General features: G+C 43.1%; 1 protein-coding gene across 3 annotated transcripts in view; it reads right to left on the bottom strand.

Annotated features, from left to right (window-relative positions):
• The window catches only part of LOC115584676 (IQ motif and SEC7 domain-containing protein 1-like), a 105,681-nt gene extending 89,607 nt beyond the window's left edge, over positions 1–16,074 (bottom strand). For 2 of the 3 annotated variants that reach the window (XM_030422254.1, XM_030422255.1), the window contains exon 1: positions 15,116–16,074. In XM_030422254.1, coding sequence (XP_030278114.1) covers positions 15,116–15,375 — 260 coding nt within the window. In that variant the 5' untranslated portion in view covers positions 15,376–16,074. The remainder of the gene's footprint in view (positions 1–15,115) is intronic. The other variant, XM_030422261.1, reaches the window with a different exon arrangement.
• Positions 16,075–17,796: the final 1,722 nt, after the last annotated feature.

Genomic DNA, 17,796 nt, shown 5'->3' with positions numbered 1-17,796 from the left:
TCGTCAGCGATCCATACACATTCTCACACACACACACACACACACACACACACACACACACACACACACACACACACACACACACACACACACACACACACACACACACACACAAACACACACTCACCACACTCCCACTTGGCAGAAAACTAGTGGCAGCCTTTCAAACTGCTCTCCACAGGTACTACGCTACAAATTGCCTTCGATTCAGCTGCTGCATCAGCTGGTTTTGACAGCTGCAAGATGAATAATTGGTTCAACTGTGAAGAAATAAAGAATGAACAGGCGGCCGTGCAGTACGCTGGCCTCGCTGCTTTGGTGTTGATCACACTTTGTTAAAGAGGGAGTGGAGTGATGTGAAGACTTGGCTAGCTTCAAGTAAAAAGGCTTTTAAGCAAACATACATTTACAGTAAACATTTACAAGATGCTTAACTAAATCTTTCTAATAAACTGACTGAAAAAGAAAAATTGAGAACTACAAACAGAGAAACTTCATTTTTCCCGATGACTTAATTTCCTCAACTAATTTAAGTAACAACACCGCTTTCTATAAACAGTCTGTACTGATCTTTTATTAGCCAAGTAGCATTAGTTCAACATTTTTAAAGACATGATTGTGAAATGTCTTGCCCAAAATTAAATGAGAAGATCAACACCACCCTCGCGTTAGCATGCTTAAAGGGGAACTTCGGTCGATTTAAACATGCAGCTTCATTGCTCAAGCTACCCTTGACTTGCCAGTACCAAAGACGCGAACAAATTTGGTCCAGCCATTACAGAGCTCCGTGAACGGAGACGTAGCATTGAACGCTAACAGCATGGGGTCAGAACTTTACACTGTGTTTTAAGCGTCTTAACATGCTCCACATCTCACACCAAAAGTTATGCAACATCAGCAGACACCTTAGCACACAGCACTGTAGCGTGTATGACTCAAAATGAATAAAAAAGTAGTTAAAATAGTGTGTTTGTGCAAGGAGCTACTTACCTGTTTGTTGACATCCGTGTGTTCCGGTAGCTAGACCAAACTAGCATATCCATCGAGTGTGCACTTAACAGGCTTAACAGGCTATTGTAAGGCTCATGGCTCATGACAGGCTGTAACATGGACATGTACATTATGAACATAAACACGAAAATGCTGGATTACGTTTCCGTCTCCGCCAGTGAGGGAGTAAGTGCACGCTCGACGGATCAGCTAGTTTAGTCTAGCTACCGGAAGACGCCGATGTCAACAAACAGGTAAGTAGCTCCTTGCACAAACACATTGTTAAATACTTTTTTATTCAGTTTGAGTCATACACGCTACAGTGCTGTGTGCTAAGGTGTCTGCTGATGTTGCATAACTTTTGGTGTGAGATGTGGAGCATGTTAAGACGCTTAAAACACAGTCTAAAGTTCTGACCCCATGCTGTTAGCGTTCAATGCTACGTCTCTGTTCACGGAGCTCTGTAATGGCTGGACCAAATTTGTTCGCGTCTTCGGTACTGGCAAGTCAAGGGTAGCTTGAGCAATGAAGCTGCATGTTTAAATCGACCGAAGTTCTCCTTTAATATGAAGATACCGGCAGCAAACAGCTAGCCGAACTTAGCGTAAAGGTATGTGTCACTAAATTCTCCCTAATATCATAGACTATGCCTGACTAGTGGAGTTTTCTCGTTAAAAGTTTCCGACTTGTCAGTTTTATTCACTGAAACATAGTTTGTGTTGAACATGTTGGTGCTTTGCTGGATGGATAGGACAATCTTTCTATCTATTCTTCTGTAAATTGACCACAAATTATTAGCTGAACTAGGACTGGTCGATATAGCATTTATTTATTTCTAGGCTCTATCAGTATACACAATATACATCTATATATTTTAACATCTTCTCAAAAGCACTTCAACAAATGCCAGGACTGGGCGACAAAATTAAATATCACAATATTTCTGAACAAATACATCGATATCGAATCAAAGTCGATAAAGTATGAGAAGAATTAGAACAGTCTGGTAGGCTGAAGGAAACACACATCAATTTACTCTAATGCTGCCTTACATCCAGGAAAAGACAACATGTCTTGTCATTTGATCAGTTGGGAACTTACCTGCAAATCGGTGCCTTAAACTAAAAATGGACAACCATTAAGCAAGCCGTTAAATGAGGTAATGCATCAAGTCAGAAGTTGGGAGATGTTTTTCATAAGCTTACACACAGTTGGACCAGTAAACTCGCCCCCTGCTGGCTGTTGGGAAAATTGCAGGTTTATGTCACTTCCACACTGGCTTCATTTTTCCAGAGGCCAGATGCTCTGTCCACAATTTCTGAAGTATATGTTACCAGCACACCTTAGTTTCACAAGAATGTGGTTGTTCATCCCTTCACTTCCTATTCACAGACCACACAGTCAGAATACGACTTAAGCACACGGCGGTGCCTCCACTCCATCTTGATTTCATTCTAGCTAAGAAATAGGAATCTTGAGCGTGACCACAATCTAAAGCGTGACGATTCTTTTAATAGATCCCTGAAATGAAACCATGTTGTCCTGCACACTCCTGCAATCTAATTTGAAAAAAAAAAATAGTATTATGAAATGTCAGAGGGATCATAGCAGGGCTTTTTTCTCGCTCTCTTCAAAAGTTCAATCAACCCGAGACGGAGCTGCAGAGGTGGGTTTGTTGATTTAAATGTAACATGGTTTGCTTGAGCTGTACCATCCTTGGAGTGGCCTTTAGCAGTAACGGCATCAGATAGAAGCAACAGTGCTCATTAAAGACATCATTATTCTTTCTTGTGAGACTCCAGCTACATCAAAAGGATACAATGCCACCTTAATAGGTCTGACTGAGGGAATCAGAAGTCAACAATGCCTGGCTCCCTTCCAGCAAGACTGCGGTCACGCTGAGACGCGAGGAGGGCCAGTCCATTACAGATGAAGGCAGCCTGCGTTTGATTTTGAGTGCAAGTTGCAAATAGTCTTCGGCCATTGCTAGAGATTTATAAGGGGGTCTGAATGCAAATCATCCCTGCGCAGACATTAATCTGCAGGGGTATTTCATTAGAGGGGGCTTTGCAGGAGAGATGGAGTTCATGTGCTCGTAAATTTGGTTTGGCACACTGATTGTTCAGCAGATCGCCGGGTAAGTGAGTGGACGCCGGCAGCCACAGGAAGGAGCTTTCTTCATCATGCTAGGATTTCCTGCCGATGGGGGCTCAAAACACACGCTAAAGCTGTTAGGCTTGCTCCGGGTGAACTGTTTATTAACTTGCCAATCACCGCTGTGCTGCCCTCTGGGTGCAGGTACAGCTCGGTGAGGTGCAGGACGGCTCGCTGGTACCTGAAGCCCTAAACGTGGCGACTTGCTGAGGGAGCTATGAGTCTTGTTTTCATGCTTTTCTGTCCGTCATTGTCGTGTTTAAAGTGCAGTGTTGGTTTTCCCTGTCATGCACAGTGCTGTGCTGTGAAAAAAAATGTCCCCCTTGGGAGAATTAGGTGTAACTAACTATTTAGCAGTCCACAGGCTCCATCCTGGGGACGTAGTAAGGGCAGCTGAGGTTAGCACATTACAGAAGAGAAGCCAAGACACAGTCACTATAACCAAGACGGATGCCAATATAAAACCACCAGGGACTCAAGAGAGAGACTCCAGTGCAGGCCTCAATCGACAACCTTAAAGAACCGTTATCAAATGCTTAAATATCTATTGATTAACTCCTCTGACCATTAAGTCCTCTGGCTTGATTCCAAACTGCCCAGAGACGTGCTGTGTGACCGTCAAGATAGTGTTGTAAAGGATTGAAAAAAATATACAGAAAAATGGGCACCAAAAAAAACATTGTCTCTGTGTCTCTGTCTCCAGCGTCACTCCAACCCCCCGATGTCTTGCTTCTGCAGTATGAAACTTCAGTGAGAGGGGAGGATCACAGCGTTACATACATGTTAACTTCAGGATTAAAATGTTCAACACATCAAGTTGTTATGCTGCTGCTTGTTATGACGCGATGAGTTTTGTTTGTAGTCAGCACCTACATTACGTCTGACAGACTGTTACAGACCTGGGATTTCTCTTGGCGACGGCGGTGTTGCACTGAGAAACTGTGGAGGGCGCCAAATCGCACAAAATGCCAACATCTGCATAAAACAACTAATTAATTTTCTTGAGATTTATGTTTATTAATATCTGCTAATCAGGTCTGACATGTTGATTTACATTATATTTAATTGCCACCCAAGTATCTCTTTATGATCAGATTATTGATTAGATTCTTAACTGTTAAATGGGGTTGCAACCATCAATTACTGCGTTCATCGATTAATCCGTTTGGTTCAAAAGTCAGTTTCAATTCTGTGGAGCCCTGACACGATGTTCTTAAATTTCTTGTCATGTCAGATTGTAAAGCCTACTAGGCCGATGTAATTTGTGATTTGGTGGTGAGGGTGCAGTTTACAACCTCCCCTCACCTTCCCCTAACAAGCATATAGCAGAACCTACGGTGGCTGCTTAAAACACAAGAGGCCCTCTTTTGAGAGGCCATTTCATCATTTCTGGGTTACTGTAGACACATGACGGACTCGGTGGAAGAGGAACGGCTCCATCTTGGATATAAAAAGCTCATTCGAAAACTCAACTTTTCTTAGTTTAAGGTGTTTATACACCAACGCAAGCATAATTATGAATGTTACATTTCATTCAGGTTTCTGATAGCGTGTTACAAGCCCACCTGGCCAAAGATGACCCCTGCCAGACTTCAGCATCAGCCATTATGGGAAAATCGATTTTGCTGAAACGTGGGTTGATAATGTGATGATCCAACAATAAAGGATGAAGTGAACTGTGAGGGAGTGCAAGACTCGCAATTCATCTTCAAAGGTTTGCAGGCATGTTCTTTTCAATCGACATCCAATTCTCAATTGGTGATCTAAGATGTTGACAGTATTGAACTACAGTCACAGTTAGGGCTGGGCGATTAATCGAATTTTGATCGCGATTTCGATTTTGGCTTCTCACGATCATGAAAACACTGTAATCGAAGAAAAACGATTAACGTGCCGCTGCGCGTCGTGTATGCAAATTACTGCGCTGTAAAAGCACAGTGAACACACCTGTGTCGCCTGCAGCTGAAGCAGTGAGTGTGTGGATCAATTGTGGAACGAGAGATTGAGAACATGGCAGAAAAGCAGCCTGAGCCTTTAGTTGAAAAGAAAGGTAGGACAACTTCGGACATTTGGAGACATTTTGGCTTCAAATCGTCAGGGTAACACAACAAATTTATTTAACCATAAAGTGGTCTATGACAAAGTATTGAAGGAGCAAAAGACCCAAAAAAGTGCAAGAGCGTCAACTTCAGCTTCAGCCACCGCAACACAGTCCTCCATTGACGACACTCTTTACAATGCCGCTCCACATCCCACCGGCTCCCGGCGACAGCGAGAGATAACGGAGGCTGTGACATTCATGCTAGCTGAGGACATGTGCCCTATCAGTACAGTTAGCAACCCAGGCTTCAAGACACTGGTCAAGATTTTGGACAAGCGGTACGTGTTGCCATCACGCAAACATACAAATATTATTATCATTTACTTTTTTACTTGTTACTAATCTATCTGGTTGTTTTTCTAAAAGTTATTTTCAAAGTTGAGTTTTGGTGGCTCAATAAATCCTTTTTTTGAAATCAGTGAATAATCGTGTTTATTAATCGTGATTTCAATATCAATCAAAATAATCGTGATTATTATTTTTAGCATAATCGCCCAGCCCTAGTCACAGTGGGGCAGCTCAGGTGGAAAGTAGACGTGATGGCTGGGAGGCCCACCTGCGACATCTGTCGGTTGAGGCCTCTATCAGAAAGACATCTGGTCGCTGACCCACGTCAGGGCGCCGCTTTCTCTTTTTTTTTTTTTAAGTATTTTTTTGGCCTTTTGGCTTTATTGATAGAACAGCTGAAGACTTGGACAGGCAACAGGATGAGAGAGAGGGGTAGCGAGACGCAGCAAAGGGACCCGAGCTGGGAGTCGAAGCCAGGTCCGCTGCAGCGAGGACAAAGCCTCTGTATATGGGATGCGCCGCTCAACCAACTGAGCTAAACGGTGCCCACGGTGCCGCTTCCCAACACCATCACATCGGCCCAATCAAAAGATAGTGACCACCGGGTTGAACAACTTTTCTGGGGGAGACCCTGATTCCATATACAATTAGGTCACCCTGAATCCTACACACTGGACCTTTAACCCAACAACTAAAATCTAATTAAAAGGTCCAACACAGCAGTAAAACAGTAATGATTATCACTGAAATACATTATCAGACTGTTAACAACTAAACACATGTTTTTTTTCTAACTTTCACCTTTCATTAAAAACTGTTATTTACATAACTCTGCTTGTTAACTTTAGGTTGTGAGCATTAAAGCAGTGAAAGTTAAGCAGCAGCTGAATATGTGTAAAGAATATAAATCAATCTATACAATATGAAATACGAAACACATTGCCTGTGGATTTTCTCTATATGTCTTTTTTGTTTCTCACAAGCCCTTTCAGATGGTAACCAGGTCACATCCTGGCCCAGATCCAGCACAGAATCAACAACTCAACTGCTTTGCTGCTCATTTATCAGCATTGAGCTCCATTAGAGCATTTACAGAGAGAGTTGGAGTTAGCAATGATTTGTCATGTAATTCATCAATATTTGATCACTCAAGATTACTTATGCTTCTCCACTGGCTGCGATTCATGCTGAATTTAAATGATTGCCTGAGAAAAAAAAAAAAAAAAAAGTCCACCTCCACCAACACTGCCGCCTCAGCCATCACACTGAAGTCTGACACCAGTGGTTACCTGAGATACAACACTCATCTGAATACAATTTTCCGTGGCAATGCCTGCATTGTTTCCGCAAACTATTAATATCCAGCTGTCTTGTGTGGTGTAATAGGTAGCAAATTACCAAAGGGTTATGGGTTTAAAGATCTACAGTCGGTTTCAACATTCAAGAACATTTAAAAACAAGGCTATGCAGAGAATGACACATCAGCTCTCTGTCATCCCAAATACTGTTTACACTCGGCTGGCTATCCAGGCCTGGGACGATGTTTGAATGCTAAATATGGGCTGGCAGATGCATCCACCAGCGCTGAGATAAGAAATGAAAGCACTCGCGGACACTATTCCCCTCCGCGCACAGGTCAGATGACAGTTTCAGATCCTGGTGGATCCACTACGACTGAACGAGCAGGAGCCTCTGCTTCATAATGCAAATACAAACATCCTCTCTTTCACTTTCATTCAGAGTAACTGGATTACTTTGTTTATCTTTACTGATTATAATCTGCAACCAGAATAAACAGGCGTGTGTGGTTGAACCTCTGCTAAAACACTTAAGTCGGTCAGAGTTAAAAGGTTCAATTTGTGCCAACCCTTGACGAGTTATGAATGAGACTCAACAATAAACTACAGTACAAATTGGGCCCTTAAAATGAACTTCTGTGCTACACTGGAAGCCGGTCATTAGTTTATGTTACTGGTCTGTATTTCCATTAGCTACTGTTGTTCTCTGTAAGTGAAGCAGAGAGAGGCACTGAGACGAGGCAATTGAGAACGTGCATAAAGTCACATCCTTCTGGCTGTCACAGAAATCTGACCCGCGTCCTTCACAAAGACAGATTTAATAACTTAAACAAATCATCCACAGGCTCGTATAGGCGAGAGAGAGCGAGACGTCGGGTTACAATCCGCTCGCACACATCCATTAAAAAAAGTGATTAATACATGTAAATTGCAACAAATTGTTACACAGGGCCCCTTTAGCTGCTCATGAAAAGTCTTTTATGACTTATGTGCGCTATAAAAACTTGCTATCTTGTATTACCTGTCATTTAATTCCTAAGTGAACACAAGGGATACAAGAATCTATAGAGTGCTGTTAAAAACAAACACCGTTAGGAGAGAAAAACTGCATATGGTCAGCATGTATACGGTTGAGACTAAAGGGCTGACAAGGCAAGGCTCATAGGAGCCATGAAAAGAAGAAACCTGATACGTGTGTGACGGCTAATCCTTGCCCAAGTGCCACACCAGCCGTCTCTATACAAAGACTTTCAATCTGAACTCAAGAAAAGTGTGAATAAAAACTTAGACTTCTTGGCACTGAGAGCAACTCCTCCGCAGCTGATTCTGCTCAACCAGCTCATCGAGGTTACAATCACCTATGTGGATGATTTTGTGGATCCACATCAGGGTCAGTGCACACCAAGATGATTTCCAGTACCACCGCAGAGAACCTAACCGACAGCGTTACCCAGGAGCCTGCTCGACAAAACTCCCAGAGAAATCTGTTGACTTGGCACCACAGGTTCCACTATCAGTGGTGCATCAGATTTCCTGCTCTCTGCATTTTGTTCCTAAAACAGAGTGGAGAGGAAAAACTGTGCACACATCATACCAGGAAAAAGCCTTCCATTTACGGCCAACCGAAGATAGCAGCTAACATTCTCATGAATCATTCAGCAGCAGCAAATTCTGTATCTGTTACTTGTTTTGGAGGCAGAATATGGCTGTTAAACATGGTGTAAGTTTTCTTTTTTTACCCCCCCTCCAGTCACTTAATGATGATATCTAGAGCCAAAAGAGAACTGCAAGCACAGCTCACAACTATTTGCATATAGCATGAACAAACAACACACTGTCCTCAAGAGGACTGTAATCCAAATAAAGCGTATACTGCAGCCGACAAACACGGGAACTGAGCACAAAAGAGGGATGTAAGCTTCAGACTGACACAAAAGTCTGACTGCTATTAACATCCCTTCTGAGGGTAAAATGCAACGCCAATGGAAACCTGCACACACTGAACAAGAGTATACATGTGATGGGTTTAGACTGGTTAAAACATTCAAGCAAAAGACTACAAATGCAGCAAAATAATGTAAAGCAGGGTTACTCAAGGCTGCATAACATGCAAAGGAAAAATATACATAATACAGCCTCACTGCATCCTCAAACCATCACCCCCTGCTATGTTTATTTTTCCTCCTAATAAAGGTTTAACACGCAGCGTGAGCTCAGCAGTTAGCTCTCGCCACAGCAACATGATCCAGAGTTCAACCCTGACTGGATCCTTCCAGTGTGGAGCTTCACGCTGTATATGCTCTCAAATACTCCCACAGGGTTCAGCGAAGTATATACCCGTCCCTATAATCAGCACCAGGATTGGAAAATGCCCAAATGCGTCTCCAGTTCTGTTTGGATTCCTGAGGTGGTGATCACAATCGTGGAAAAAAAAAAACCTGATATGGGGATTTGTTTCCAAGTTAAACTACCAAGGAAGTACAAGGAAAAAAGCTCTGCCTTCCTGAGAAACTTGGTGTGGTAAAAGGGGCACTTGTCAATGATGAAACCTCATATTCCAAGAGCAAAGCCATGGTTTAAGGGCAATAGTTTGACATTTTCTTGTTGAAAGTTAGTTAATTGTTGAAAAGATCGACACCATACTCGATGGCGGTTAGCTTAGCATAAGTATTTAGGTATAAAGACACATTTTTAGATTCTTTTGTACAGATGAAACTGATGGTTGGGAGATTTTTTGTCACCTCGAAAGAGCCTGGCTTTTCCAGTTTCGAGTCTTTATGCTAAGCTAAGCTAACTGTCTTCCAGCTGTAGCATCATATTTAGCATAGAGCCACGAGTGGTATCCATCTTGTCATTCTACTTGAGACAAGAAAGCAGATAAGTACATTTACCAAAATGTTGACCTATTCCTTTTAAAAAGGTGCAATATGAAAGAAGTCACTTCCTGTCAAAACATTTTTTAAATGGGGGCAGCATATTTCTAGAGTAACCACCAACTACTGCTACCTGTAGCTGCCACCTCGTTAGCTCAGTTAACTGAGTGTTTGTTGAGCGACCAGTCTGTTGCATAGGAGCTTTGGACCGGGACAAGTCGGGAGTAGCTGGTTAGCATGCTAACTTCAGTAGGCTATACATCTTTGCAAAACAATACAAAGATGTCATAACTGTTATTTTTTCATATTCTGTTGATAATTTTAATTTTGAACTAAATTTCTTACATGTGGCACCTTCAAGCTGACGGCTGCAGGGACTTCACTATGCTTTGTGGATATCTCTGTTGATGTAGCTGCTTGCAGTAGGTGCAAGTCACTTCCTGATCACTAAGCTAAAATGACAACCACCATGGAAAGAGAGGATGAGAACAGACTTGGCAGCACAAAGAGAGCCGTGACCACATTCTTGGCCTGATGTGAGAAAAAAAAAACTCCCGTTTGTCCTGTCACTAGGAGCCGGATGTGCCCTGTCTCCATTAATGTGAATGATATTCTTATGAAGGACATCCAGAAAGAGCCAAGGTCTGAAGTGTGTCTGTTTAAACAACATTAGCATTCTCTATTTGCAGATGATGTTGATATAAAGATATGTGATCTCAATGTGGTTTGCATTGGAGTGTTTTTTTCGTGTGTTTTCTTGTTATGTATTCGAAGCGAGCAGCAACAGTGAGTCCATGGCGGCACTCGGGTGAGGAGAGAGGAGGTGGACATGTTAGGGAGTACCTTCTTAGAAATTTAGACAATAGGGTAACACATTTTCCTTTTCTCCAGTAGACCAATAAATCAGCCAGTAAACCAGAAAATTATTATGGGGGTATCATGGGGCAGGACCGCTGTATTGTGATGCCCCGGGCGTAAAAGAAATACTCAGGAAACTCATACTAGAACTGTGGAAACACTGTCGTTCCAAACAAAGGTATGTAAATGTTATCACCGTCTAAAGTTTCTGTTCTTAGAAACCCGGGAAGACCTTGTACTGTACTTGAGCTAGGGCTGGACGATCGTTCCACAATAATGATAACAATCCATTTTTATTTATAGGCAACTTTCAGAGCACTCGGGGACACCTTATAAGACAACATTAAAAAGAAACCCTAGCGTATCAAATATCAATAAAATCATACAAGGCAATGGTATACAATACAAGCTAAAGGTACAAACTCAAGAGGGAAAAACTAAATGTATGGGTAATCACTATAGTCAGAATCCGACCGAGTACGCCAGTTTGAAAAGGTTTAGAGGTAAGATTTGAAAGTCGAGAGCGAGTCAATATTGTGAATGTCTTGTAGGAGAGAGTTCTAGAGGCTGAAAGCTTTAGACTCTGCGGTAGTCGGGCAGGCAGATGGTGTGTTGAGTTGGATGCAGAGGAGGATCTGAGGGGGTGTCGATGTGAAATTTTCAGAAAAGATACAGAGCAGGTGGGTTATAAAAAAGGGCTTTAAAGGTGCGAAGCAGAGTCTTAAAATCAGCAGGATATTTAAACAGGGAGCTGGTGAAGCTACTGAAGAACCAGACTGATTTTTTTTTTATGTCTGGACACATTAAAGTAGACATATTATGCTCATTCTCAGGTTCATACTTTTACTTTTGGTTACTAATAGATAAGGCTGACATGCTTTAGTGCTCAAAAAACACGTCAGTTATCTCATTCTGACCAGTCTGCTCTGACAGGTCAGCTCACACACGCCTGAACCAGCACCACTAACGATAACAGAGCAGCTGTGCTACATTAATTCTTATGTGCAAGACTACCTGCTTGGCATAAATCATTCAAATGTGTGACATGGTGATGTAGTGTGATGTCATAAAGTCACAGAATTGAAGGCGGGACTACTGACGAGGCAGTAAAGGAGCCTCTGTTGGTGCAGACTTTCAAGACTTTACACACAAAGGAACCTACTAAACAGGAAAGGAGAAAAATGAAAATGCATAATATAGGTCCCCTTTAAATCATTAGGCATTTGTATATTTCATAGTCCGGACCAGAGAGGTGAATACGACCACCTCACCAATCGAGAGACAGACACTGCCATATCAAGAGCAAGGTCGCTAGCACGGCTAAAAATAACAAACGTCCGCCACAAGTCATCGGAGCACAAGATGATGTAAATGCTTTTAACCTTCCAGCAGCTGCTCAGACCTCCCTTTGGAAGCACGCAGTCAAAGACAGATTAGGAGACGACCCCGAGCCTGGGAATTCCTGGGAATCCCTCAGGAAAAACGCGTAAAGCTTGGAAAAGATCTGAGTTGCTCTGGTTGGCTGCTGCTACTGTGTCCCTGACCTTGGCAAGATGTAGAAAAATGGAGTACAGTCCAAGTACACACTATTTAAATCCCATTTCCTCTGTTCTGAAATGACCTTTGCAGATCTACGAATCCGTCTTGCTTAAGAACACTGCATTCTTCAAATTGCTCTGCCACATTTAAATGACATTTTAAATCCTGTATCCTCCATAAACCACACTTTACATTATTAACAGCTGTCATATTTCATCAGGTTCACTGGGGTAATCACAGGCTCCTCGCTAACTTCTCCGTCACTCTTCCAGATCTGGGCTGAAATGGTGTTCAGACACTGTGATCGTGCAGAATGAGAGACCGATTTTCTAGGGAAATCAGACAGAATACTCCAGAAGTGCCCGACAGCGATTTATATCGTGGGGGCACTCTAAAGTTCAGGGTTACACTCTGTCCTAATCTCATGAGTCTGGTTTTATCAGCCGGCAAAGACATACAGTCCATGAGTCATCAGTATTGATTTGCCGCCACCGGACTTCATGACACTTGCACAGCCCTGGCCGCAAAGGTCAAGCATGATCACATGATCCTGCGGACTGTCACAGGCTGAGTTAATGTCTGCATACTGAGGCAGTTTGGAGCTACAGCCATCCGAGTGTGAACTTGCGTAGGGTGCAGGGAGGGTAATCCCTGCGGCGTGTCTGACTATCTACGCATTAACCAGCACTCTCGATATGAAGCTCCACGGCAGCTGCCCTACCTGCTCCGTCCTGCCCGGGGCTTAACCCATCGCCCGCAGATAGGGGCTGGCCCTGTAACATAATTGAATAATGAATCCATCCGTAGTCCGTGCCTTCTTCACAGGGGCTACTGGAGCTACGGCATTCCATATAACATGGATTAATGTGCCTGTCCATGCACAGGAAATCCTTTAAGACCTTAAGACCACTGAGGGCTATAGCATAGGAATAATTTAGAGTTCAGTTGGCTGAAGTTACAGAACCTGACAAGTACAGACAAATACAAAAAACAGCGATGCCAAAGCAGAATAATCACAGAATTTAAAATATGGATCGACCGATTAAATGGCCGGTAGCGATTATCTGTCACCAAGTCGATCAATACATTTGCAGAGAAAATTAAAATCTTGGTGTCAAAATTCAGAATAAACATTAATGGACTGTAACTAAGTACAATTTACTCAAGTAGTGCACTTGTGCAAGATTTGAAGGTACTTTATGAGTATTTTACTATACTTTTAAACTCTAACTCACCTACATTTATTTTGATAACTTCAGTTACTAGATACTTTGCATATTCAAATTATCCAGTTTCCACAGATTGTTGACTACAGACAGAGAGGGGATGCTGCAGGAGTAATTTTTTTTATTATTTTATCGCCGATCTGACACATAAAACACTGTTATCTAAATCAAAAAAACTTAGTGTCCAAGCATGATTTAGAAAATATTATTCATGCCTTTATCTCCTGCAGGCTGATCTACTGTGATCCACTTCTAACTGGCCTCCCAACAAGACCATCATATAGCTTTAACTCTTCCAACATGCTGCTGCCCAAATGTTAACACTCGGAAGTGAGAATGAAAGTGAGAACGCAATTCTCAGATTCTTGCACTGGCCTCCAGTTCAACACAGAATGATTTCACAGTCCTACATATTGTCTATCAGTCTCTTAATGGTCTAGGCCCAAAATATATCATATACATTCATGTTGATGCTCTACAAGCCGGGCAGGTCTCTCATATCTGCAGGGACAGGTCAGCCAGTGGTGTCCAGAGTTTAATCCCAGCATGGTGAAACAGCTTCAAGCATTAACATTGGAACTAAAATTTGCCTGAACTGTAGCCATTTTCTTTAAAGGTGCACTATGTAGGTTTGGGAATGATATTTTAATCAGAGGAGAAAGATCTTCATGTACTGATTATTTCTAAGCATTAACAAGCTCATTAAACATGTTTTCATGACTGAATAAACAGAATAAACAAATTGACCTTAAAGACAACACATTTTCATATTGTTGTACTTTGTTTACATTTGGCGGACCCTGCCCCCCTTTTAGCCTCTAACAGTGATCCAGGGACTTTATTTTCCTCTGAGAACTGCTTGTTTATTCAGTTATGATAAAACATATTTCTGAATTTGTATTATTACAACATTAATATTGTAAATGTTAAGAGTATTTCTTCTCCAAAACTGCAAACTGCCCCTTTAAACTAAACTACTGAAACTGTACTTTTTTTTCTCCTGCTTCCAAATAACAAATAATCTTATGGTGCTTTAATCTTTACTTTTTCTGATTTTAAAATTTGCCTGAGATTTCATTACATTTGAATATTTATGTTTATTTGTTATCATTTTGCCTGTAAGAGGAAAAACATCTGTGTATGATAAGCTGCAATATAAATAAACTTGCCTTGCTTTGGTACTGACAGTCGGCTCAGGCCATAATCAGTCTATATATGATTAAAAACTAATCTTTTGCCCATGCACACATGTAAAGGGCCATTAACAGAACTGAATCAGCGTGTGATTTACATCATATCACAATCTGAACTTGATCTGCTCATCATTTCGACTGGACAAACAGATGAATACAACCACGAAGGCTAAAGTCAAAAAAGGTAACAGCTGGACTGGAGATCAGTCTGAGAGGGGAACTGCTGCTGCTCTGCCCACAATCAGCTCACAATGGACAGATATTCTCTCTTGCATGGGTCCAGACATGGTCAGGAAAAGCTCTGAGCTGTCCACCAAAACCCATTTCTATAATTGTGCCGCGCGTAATCCTCGGACCCATTTTTCCATCAGCAAACCTCAGTAACAGGGAGGCAGGCATCTCGTCTAGTTGCAGCTGCGGATCACTGTGTGGCACTGTTGGACACGAACTACTTCTGGTCTGAATGATTTAGCAAGAATTACTTTAATCAACTACAGTGTGTCACTTTTAAATACTTGTGAAGAAAATCGTCTCAACAGAGATTATTCGATTTTAATTTAAAACAACAACAACATGACACCATGTCAGATCTTACTTTTCCTGTGTGATGTGCTCCTTTATGGCTCCCAGAGTGACCAGGCTGTTGCTGCCCTGCAGCAGCCTGCAGGTTGCCAGGTGCCGCTGGTACTGATCCTTCAGACAGGCGTTCTCCGTGCACAAGTCGGACACTTGCTGCTCCAGCTCCCCTATCCGTCCCCGCTGCCTCTCCAGCAACTCCTGCTGGGTCTCGATGATCTTGTTAAGCTCCTTCAAATATTCCACAGCCCTGGTAGGGTTCTCGGTTGGGCTTTCCATGTCGCTCCGAGTACCTCTGGTTTTTGTGCGCCGCGGTTCCCTGTTGTCTCGGGGAGACGCTTCTGTGTAGTCCAGGCTGGCTTCAAGCGCAACAATTCTTCAGTGGGTCGCGCCTTTTACGCCTCGCCATTGTTTTAAGCCGGGTGTAGGGGGTGACAATTCAGGATGTGAAACACTCCCGATACGCGCGTCAGAAGTCCCACGGCGCAAACAAAACTCAGAAGCCTCTAATCACGCATCAAGCTGCGGGTGTCAGCAGGCATCCAGGCTGCCAATCAAACAAATGTGGCACAGCGCGCCGCGCGGATCGGACCTGACTCCCCGTGCGGTCGGGCTCTTCCCCCTGTTAGCAGCGCGGTGTGACAGTTCCTCTACCTTTCGCTCCTCCATGCCGTCCCCGTGACTTTTCGTAAACAGACGCTGGCTGTCAAGTAGGCGGGGTTTTCAAGTTTTATGAATCCGCAGGTCGCATCGAGCGCAATCACGGCTGTGCAGCTGCTGGAGGGGAGGATGGGAGGTGAATCCAGAGTTTGTCCGCACGTTTGTTTTTTTACCCTATCCTCTCCTCTGTCAGCTCAGCGTGTCTACATTCATGGTTTGTGTTATGCACGAGCACGAGCACGAGCATGCATCCTCACACTGCACACACAACATCACACATAATAATGACAACTTTGCTGCATTGTAGTCCTCCTCCTCCTCTGTGTGTGTGTGTGTGTGTGATGCTGTAGCACAGTCTGGTAAATGCACAGTGCTGCTGCTTCTTGCCTGCAGAGTTGTTTACTATGCTTTCTGTGTATTTCACCAGCAGGCTGTACCCCCTCCGGTGAAATGATCGTGATAGATAGAAGCAGCTTTTGTTAGTGTTGGAATCATCAGAAATGACTCTCTTCCCCCCCCCCCCCCCCCCCCCCCCCCCCCCCCACACACACACACACACACACACACACACACTCACACTCTTCAGCACACTCTATGTGTGGCAGGAGGCTGCAGATTTGCACAAGCGGGGTCCCGTGGGTGTCTGAGAGCAAACTGCAGCACTGCCCCTGCGATATAAAAAGGCTTAAGTCTAATGGGTGACCATCTTCGCTCCCATCTGCCTCGCCTTGACGCCTCGAGGCTGCATGATGCTGCCATAAAACTGAAAGGGTAGCTCTGGTAGCTTGACACATTTAAGGTGCAATACAGAAGAACGGGCCACCTGTTGAAGTCATACTCAAAGCAAATAAGGAGCAGCATGTCACCAGAGTAACCGCTAACCGCCCACTTAGCTATAGTTAGCTCAGTTAGCCATGCAGTTAGTGATCTGGACCAGGGCCCCAGGAAGAGCGCCGGGCCTTGAATCCAACTTTCGTAGAGGCCAAACTGTGTAATTCCAACACCACGAGATGCACTGTGATCTAAAAAGAATACGTTTTTAGCGGCATGACTGCGAAATGAATCATTTGAGTTAAGCAATTCAGTCCAATAAAACTGGGACAGTGTAGGGCGCCAAACCATAAGTTAGCCGGCTCGGTTGGCCTAAGTCTCTAGTGTGAGCTCTCTATGGGTCCCACAATGCTAAGGATCCATGTGTGTAATTTTATACCTGGGAAGTCGAGCTTTGTTGGCTTCATGCACCACTGAGCTCCTTTCCTTGGAATGAACGGTGTTCCACCTAGGGTTGCCACCCTGGATTTGTGGAAAAAAAGGACACTCAACTAGCTGAAGACTAATATTGCCGTTCGTTGTCCTGCTACTAGCCTGGATAAAGTCTAAGGTATTTGTATCAAGACTGTTAATGTTCAAAAAATTTACTTGATATATATAAACAAACAAATCTCAATATTGGTACTGGCCTCAAAAGTCCAGTTCTGGTCAGGCTATAATCATACGGAATTTAAACAACATTTCCAAAATTGTTTGTTTAAATCAGCAGCTTATTCTCAACAATCCCTGTTTCTCGTTTGTGTCCTCCAGCTGCACAAAACAGAAAGTGGGCCTTGGAGGACCATAAAGTCAAAGACCCATCCATGGAGGAGGCTGTTGGAAAGACCCCCACCCAACAAATGGTTCAGTCCATCCCCACCTGACCACAACAGCTCCAAGGGGAAATGTTTTTTGACCAGAAAAGTCCACAAAACCTTTTTGCCAAGCTCTTTGGACTGGGAGGATTTGCCTTTCTCTGAAAGTCTTACTGAGTTTTTGTGTGAGGAAAACAAAAGATGTAGACATTGTTTGTGAAACAAAGCCACATCTAAACATGCAAAATCATAAAGAAACAGCAAAAAACAACCTGGAAATCAGATCACAAGACAAGAACTTACAAATGACCTCAACTCCTGTTTGTCAAACTAACAGACAACTTTTTGCTGCAACTGTCATTTTCTCTTCCCCTGACTGCTCTCCACTTGATCAGCTGTAACATAAGTTTGTTAG

The sequence above is a fragment of the Sparus aurata genome, chromosome 7 (assembly GCF_900880675.1).
Source record: "Sparus aurata chromosome 7, fSpaAur1.1, whole genome shotgun sequence".
Lineage (NCBI taxonomy): Eukaryota > Metazoa > Chordata > Actinopteri > Spariformes > Sparidae > Sparus > Sparus aurata.
This window is presented reverse-complemented; position numbering and strand designations above follow the sequence as displayed.